The 7,697-nt window shown below is 38.7% G+C and overlaps 1 protein-coding gene across 3 annotated transcripts; it reads right to left on the bottom strand.

Annotated features, from left to right (window-relative positions):
- cbx6a (chromobox homolog 6a) lies at nucleotides 1-6,775 on the bottom strand. 3 transcript variants are annotated; one of them, XM_051095140.1, is made up of 6 exons: nucleotides 6,646-6,775; nucleotides 5,991-6,034; nucleotides 4,383-4,448; nucleotides 3,976-4,042; nucleotides 612-1,592; nucleotides 1-137 (listed from the first exon to the last, which is right to left on the bottom strand). In XM_051095140.1, exons 1-6 carry the CDS (start codon nucleotides 6,712-6,714, stop codon nucleotides 135-137), a joined length of 1,230 nt encoding a protein of 409 aa, XP_050951097.1. In that variant the 5' UTR covers nucleotides 6,715-6,775; the 3' UTR covers nucleotides 1-134. The 3 variants fall into 3 exon arrangements, with proteins under 3 accessions (XP_050951097.1, XP_050951098.1, XP_050951096.1); XM_051095141.1 differs by having other exon boundaries at nucleotides 6-137; nucleotides 636-1,592; XM_051095139.1 differs by having other exon boundaries at nucleotides 21-1,592.
- Between the last annotated feature and the right edge of the window lie 922 nt (nucleotides 6,776-7,697).

Genomic DNA, 7,697 nt, shown 5'->3' with positions numbered 1-7,697 from the left:
GCTGTTGAGATCAACATTTCTTGGGTGGATTCTGAACTTTAGGTCTGGAGATATGGGATTGGTGGTCTCTACAGGACTGGAGGTGACAAGACAAGGTGCAATTACTTGGGAAAAAAGGCTGTGGAAAGACAGGATCACTGGGGAAAAAAAGAGGGGGAAGAAAAGCATGAAGTTCCACAAAACCATCATAACATGTTGTTTAAAAAGCACAGGTCAAGGAAAACACCCCTGCGTTTAAGTATTACTTCAATATAGCTTAATTTCACCAAAAATACATTTAATTTCATTGACGGCAACTATTTTAGAGTGCGTGAATATCATTATGGCAAGTTCTCATGGGGGCAGATATTTTTGTTGGACATGTTTAAGGGGAGCTTTCAAGAGGCAGCTGTGGTGGGACAGGGTGGGTTGTCAGCTTGGCAAGGGGAGGAGGGTTCAGAACCCGCTCCTGAATGGCAGAATTCCTTGATGGTGACTGTGAGAAGGTTTGTGGTGACGTCAGTCACGACTACATTAGCACAGCTGGGTGCCATTTCAGGGTGCCAATCAGGATCCCCCTCTTTTGGCACCCTAGTTTCCTCAGGAAGTGGGGCAGTAGTGCGGTCACTAACCTGGCAGACCGAAGTTCGACCCACCTGGGTTCGATGTCGAAGTTTCCGTTTGCCGCCCCGAGAAGTGGCGAGATTCGGAGAGCCCTGGTCTTCATCTTCAAGAGAGGATGACGGGGACGACGAATAGGAGGGTGAGGAAGGGAGGAATGGCGCAGAGCTGGACTTTGGGTGAGGTTGGGAGGCATCCTGGGAACGTGATGAGACTGCAGGGTCCAACTTAGTTGAAGCTTCAGGTTGAGTCGGTTGTTTCTGAGGTGTAGGGGAGCTGTTGTTAGACCCACTGGAGCTGGATGGAGAAGGTGGAGGCTGATATGGAAACTTCTGCACGTTTGCAGAGGAATGGCTGTCACAGCAGCTTCCACCTCTCCGATTGGCTCCAGTGCTGGATTCTTCATTGGCCATTGAGGACATTGACCCACTGGGCTGGAGCCCGAAGGGCTGGCCGTACATCGGGAAGCCCAACATCTTCATAGGATGCTGGAATGGCCTGTAAGGCATGTCCCCATGCTTCTTCCCAATGATCCGATTCCGGGATGGGATTTTCGCCCGCCCCCCGAACGACTGCGGCGTCCTTCTACTTGCTACTCCACTATTTTCGGATTTGTCAATGACCTTCAGGTTTAAGATTATGCGTCCCCGCTTAACCTCCCGTGGTTTGACCCTGCGGTTGAGGATACGGACAGTTTCAGAGAACGGAGAGATGGGAGGACGAGAGGATCCTGTGGGCTCACCTAGGGGGTCAGGTCGCGGCAATGGTCGTCGAGACATCCTGTGACAACGATGGATGTCTTTCTTCAGTTTATGAGCCGCCGCGAGAGAGTGCACTCTGGGGGTTGGAGCATTGGAAGAGGATGATGAAGGCTGAGGAGGAGCTGGAGCTGGAGTTGCAGAAGAGGAAGAGGCAGGAGGCTTCGCAGCAGGGCGAGGTGGAGTGCGTTGGGTATATGAGCTTCGGGGTCTCTCACCCGCCTGTGCCCGTGCCTAGATAGGCGGAGAGCAAATGTGACTGGGAGGTACTAAAGCATCAGATAGAAAGTTTATTAATATGTTTTTAAATACTCAACACATACTAAAAAATTTAAAGGTGCAGTATGTAATACTGACAGCTAGTGGTTATAATAAGTACTGCGGGCCAAATTCAAAATATTATTTCTCCCGCTCCCTCGGGTGCGACACTCAGTGTTGCTAACTTAGCAACTTTGTTGCAAGCTAGCGACAAATCTTGCGACTTCTTGGACAAACCTTAAATAGTCTCTGAGTCACTGGCACGGCTGCATCAGCACAAGGTCTCACACACCTCTCTCTGTGCCTTCTCTGTTCAACAAGCGCCTGAGAGAAGCAGCTAAAATAGATATTCTGTTGCTTCCAACTCTACTTTTACATGCTAATATAACTGAAATCACAGCAAAGCCATTGTCTTTATCCCATGTGTATTTTATTTCATCAGTTGACAGCTCGATTGTAAATCAGGATTTCTGTGCTGATTAACACATCTTGGAAGGGAAGGCTGGTTATGTAGTCTTATATGGGCTGCATTTCAGTCACCATTTCATATTCATCCCATTGTGTGACAAGGGAATTGGAAACATGAAAACAGTTGGCTGCATTAAAATACAGTATGTGAGCACAGAGAGGCAAACAAATGTGACCCTGGACCACAAAACCAGTCTTAAGTAGCACAGGTATATTTGTAGCAATAGCCAACAATACATTGTGTGGGTCAAAAATATCGACTTTTCTTTTACGCCAAATATCATTAGGATATTAAATAAAAATGTTCCATGAATATTTTGTAAATTTCCTACCGTAAATATTCAAAATGTAACTTTTGATTAGTAATACTCATTGCCAAAAGCTTCATTTGGACAATTTTAAAGACGGTTTAAATTTTTTTGCACCCTCAGATTCCAGTATTTCAAACAGTTATATTGCGGCCGAATATTGTCCTATCCTAACAAACCATACATCAATGGAAAGCTTATTTATTTAGCTTTTCAGATTATGTATAAATCTCAGTTTTAAAAAAAATGACCCTTATAACTTGTTTTTTGTGGTGTAGGATCACAAATGTAAAAAGCAATGCGATGCAATGATTTCGTAAATATGCTAATTAGTGTATAACGTCATCTAGCGACTTTTTAAGCTGGCTTTAGCTACTTTCCATTGAAAGAAGTTGGCAACAGCGGCGACACACTTGGTTTCAATACACTGTGTTTTCCACCAGCTGTCAACCCGGAATGTCAAAATGCTATTCGTTAAACTGACGGTGGGCGGAATCACGTGGACCAGAACACAACAGACATTCCAACACGGGATGCACATTTTCAAAGAAGAATAGGGGCTTTCGCACCAGGGGAACCTTTTCATAGTTTATAGACCTACTGCCAGAAATTCCCGCTTTTTGATGTGTTCACACCGCAGGAACTACTAACATATTTGGGCGAACTAAATTAGAGTATAAGGTATAAAACAGTTCTACAGGAGTACTATCAGTGATGTAAATGTGCGTTGATTGGCCAAACGCATACGAAACACTGGCTACCCATCATTAAAAAGCCGTTTAAAATCATTACTCCATGAACATCAAAAACAGCGATAATAATGGCATTTAGCTACCTTTTGTCTGCAGCGTTATGTTCTTTTCTCAGCGTTGATGATATGTAACACTGCAATTTGTCGTAGGAGATTTAGACAGATTTTTTTAGACAGATTTTGTGTGTTTATATTCCATCTCCATTATCACGAAACCCATGACACACAATAAAAACAGCTCCAATCACGGCGTCCTCCATTCACCAGTTGTTTGTAAATGCCACGAATAAAGACATCGCTGTCGGCTGCTTCAGAGTTCCTACAGCCTGTGCGAATGCAACCAGGAAAATGACTCGAAAAGGAGATGCTGGCTAGTTTCTAAAACTACACTCTTAAAAATAAAGGTGCTTTAAAAGCTTCTTCACAGTGATGCCATAGAAGAACCATTTTTTGTTCCAAAAAGAACCATTCAGTCAAAGGTTCTTTAAAGAACCATCTCTTTCTTACCTTTTTATAATGTGAAGAACCTTCTTTCGCCACAAAGAACCTTGTGTAAGAGAAAGGTTCTTCAGATGTTAAAGGTTCTTCATGGAAAACAAAATTAAACAAAAAAGCTTCTTCTATTGCATTGTGAAGCACTGTTATTTTTAAGAGTGTACGCGGTGCAAAAGCGCCTATTAACTGGCTGTAGCATTGTTTTTCGGGAGAAACGAGTATGTGAACTTAGCATGTTTTTCAAATACCTGTGAATGTATTATGGTACATTACATACAGCACCTTTAAAAATTTGAAAATGGATACATTTCAAAGAATGTTTTAAGAAAACGCAAACCTTCAGTACAAAGTTTTTTGGTTTAGGTCCACGTTTCTTTGGGCCGTAAAGTTCCTGCTCCCGCTCCCTGTGAATTGTGGGACAGCACCATTTAGGCCAAGGAAAATATGACATCACTTTAGTGTCAAGCCTAAACCATAATAATCATAATGAAAGCCTTTGAAGTATAATGCAAGTCGTCTTTGTTTAAAAATCCATCAGAGAGACTAGTTTCCAGTCAAACTGGCAGCATAAAGCTGCAAAAATAAATCAAGTGAAGAAAAGAACAAATGTAAACAATCTTTTCCTGGCTCTTGCATTGAAAATGTGAACTGTTAGGCATTTATACAAACTGTATGTGGTATCATTATTTTTGTTGTCGACATTTTTATAATTTTATAAAGTTTGAAGAGGTAAGGGACACTCACTTCTGCTCAAAGGCGGAGATGAGCCGATCATCCAGGATGTTCTCCTCTGGTTCCCATGTGCTGTGTCTATATTGTGAAACATTTGAAGGCTTTTAATTGGTGATCGGCATTTAAGAAATATCAAGGATATCAACTTTTCTCTTTTCCCCATTGAGATTTTAGTAATATTAGTTTAAAAACAAATATATACTACCAGTCAAAATATACAATATAATATAAAATATATAACAATAAGATTTATGTTTTTTTTTTTTTTTTTTTAAATCTCTTCTGCTCAGCAGGCATGCATTTATTTGATCCAAAGTACAGCAAAAATGGTACAATTTTGAAATATTTTAGGCTATTTAAAATAACTGTTTTCTACTTGAATATATTTTAAAATGTAATTTATTCCTGTGCTTTCAATGCTGAATTTTTAGTATCATTACCCAAGTCACAGAAACTTTCAGAAATCATTGTAATATTGTGATTTATTTAAAAAAAAAAAAAAAAAATTATTACTATGTGGAAAACAGCAGAGTGGAGAGTTTTTTTCAGGTTTCTTTGATGAATAAATTTCAGAAGAACAGCATTTATTTGAAACAGAACAATTTTGCAACATTATAAATGTATTTATCATCCTTTTGATCAATTTTAAGCATTCTTGCTAAATAAAAATATTAATTTCTATAATTTCTTGTTTTTACTGACTCAAAGCTTTTGAATAATATAGTGTATAATGTTACAAAAGCTTTTTATTTCAGATAAATGTTGATCGTTGGAACTTTCTATTCATGTACTCAACTGTTTTAAATAATAACAATAATAATAATAAATGTGTCTTGAACAGCGAATCAGCATATAGCAATGATGCTGAAAATTCAGCTTTGCAATCACAGGAATAAATTACATTTCAAAATATATTCAAATAGAAAAGTGTTATTTTGAATAGTAATAATATTAACATATTTCACAATATTACTGCTTTTAATGTATGTTGCATCAAATAAACGCAGACTTGTTGATTAGAAGAGACGTAATAAATATTAAAATCCTAAACTTTTGACTGGTAGTGTATTCACATATGCTGTACTGTTACAGTGCTATTTCTGCAGTTAATTTACTTAGTCTAATGATGTGACAAACACATTTTTAAATGTGCCAGTGTTTAAAAAATGATCCACATAGACTCTCAATTAAAATCAGTTTATCAAAACCGCATGAATAATAATAAAAACGTAGTTTAACGTGTGCAAGTATAGAAGTATATCATCTCACAACACCACTTGACCTTTCAGCTACCCACAATGCACTTCTGCACTGATAAAGCCTGTTTCACAATGCACGCTAACGTAACAGGCACGCATACTCCATACCATAACGTAAACAGTTTATAGCTAAAATTTGGCTTAATTTATTGCTGTTTACTTGCCATTTGGATGCAAACATTATTCTTATGTAAATCAGATTTGACAGTCAAGTTTAAATAAATCTTATAACTATTTGACAATTTACGTCAGTTTTAAAAAGAATTATTCAAAGCAGCAACACACAAATTCCCTTTTCATGCAAACTACATAACAATTTTAAAACATACAGCCTAATATATCTTTACAATTGCACACTTACTTTAGTGCCCAACCTTTCCATTTAACCAGGTACTCGATTTGACCCTGCAAAGGAAAAAACAGCTGAAAAATATTTTTTTTGAACACTAACTAAACAATGCATGAGCAACATATGTTGTACTTCAAACCCCATGCCCATTTATTACATTTCTGTGGCTCAGCAAAGTGTGTTTACATCTAATTGCATACTAATACAGCGTATCTAAAACTTAAACCATGAGGCACGACACTGTTCGGTATTTAAACTACTCGATCCTCGTCCATTGTTAAGATCTTTGAATCTTGGGTCAGCCAGCATGCATTGATTTTGTTATGGGCTCATGCCAGACACTTTGTCCCTCTTTAGCCTCCTCCTGCTGCTCTTTTAGCGGGCTGCTGTCAATTCCCAGCTCAGCGCAACCCAATTTTACAACATAAATCTCAAGTTGCATATCCAAATGTCCCACATTCGACTTGTTATTTCTAATCTGACAATGCAAGCAAATGTATCGGGTCGCTAAATCGAGAAACATCTGCAAGTAGGCCTCCTTCTCTTGTCATTGCAGGCGCCTTGAAGCTCCGCATCGAGAGACAAGCGAAAGAACGACCCTCTCTCTGTACTTTACATCGTGAAAAACATTGCTCACCCCCGCTTAAAGCCATTCTTCCTTACTCACTTTCCTAACGCGGCTTTTCAGGATGGATTCCGCGGCGAAAACCCGGTCTCCTCCCGCCGACAGCTCCATCTTTTCGGTGCGCGGGCTCCAGACGGCTCTGTCTCGCGGCTCTACACTTTACAAATCTCTGACAGCAACAAACCTCGCACTGTCACGTGTTCGGGGTCAGCAGAGAGAGGTTATGACACATTAGATCATGTCCACATAAGAAGTATCTTGACACATAACAAAATATTAAACTTAGAATTTGTAAAGATAAAAATAATTTTCGCTTTCTTATATCTCAGTAAAAGATGGTGGGTTTTTTATATATTATATGGCATTATAGTCGCTTTTTTTTTAAAGGGAACCCACAGTGTTAAGACTTGTATGGCTTAATAATGTTAGTAGTAGAAACCATAAAAGATTTACCTCATTTAAAAAAATAAAAAAAACATATCGTTTTATACATATTTTGAACTATGGGCGGTGCCATTATTTCGATGACGTCAAATGGTTGCACTCAGTCCGCTGCTATTTTTTACCTCAGCACAACTAAGAAAATAAAAGACTGATAAAATGCCACATTGTGTGGCTTTTGGTTATAATTTTCAGTTGAAGGGCAACAAGAGCAGAGAACTGAAGGAGTTGGATTTCATTTAATCATTTAATCAATGGTATGGCATTTGATTTAAGCCTACGGTTATATCCATCACCACCTGTAAGCTCTTTCAGTTGCTGTGGTCGTCGTATCAGTATTTTATTTTCTGATTTGTGTTGTGGTAAAAATAGCAAAAGGTAGCGCCAGTCAATCAACAAGTACAGCCGTTTCACATCATTGAAATAATGACGCCCCCCCATTGTCTGAAATATGTAGAAAATCATGTGGATTTTTAAAATTATATTTTAATATTAAGACATATTAGTCTTAATAGCACGGGTTCCCTTTAAAAAGGCATGACATGGATTTTTAAAATTATGTTCCTTGAGGTTTACTTATGATGTTAATAAAGTTTTTTGCCAAATAAATAAATAAATGTGAAACAAATATTTTCAACCCTCATTCTGACCCT

The sequence above is a fragment of the Labeo rohita genome, chromosome 22 (assembly GCF_022985175.1).
Source record: "Labeo rohita strain BAU-BD-2019 chromosome 22, IGBB_LRoh.1.0, whole genome shotgun sequence".
In the NCBI taxonomy this organism is placed as follows: domain Eukaryota; kingdom Metazoa; phylum Chordata; class Actinopteri; order Cypriniformes; family Cyprinidae; genus Labeo; species Labeo rohita.
Note: the sequence above shows the minus strand (reverse complement) of the source record. Positions and strands in the feature narration are given on the sequence as shown.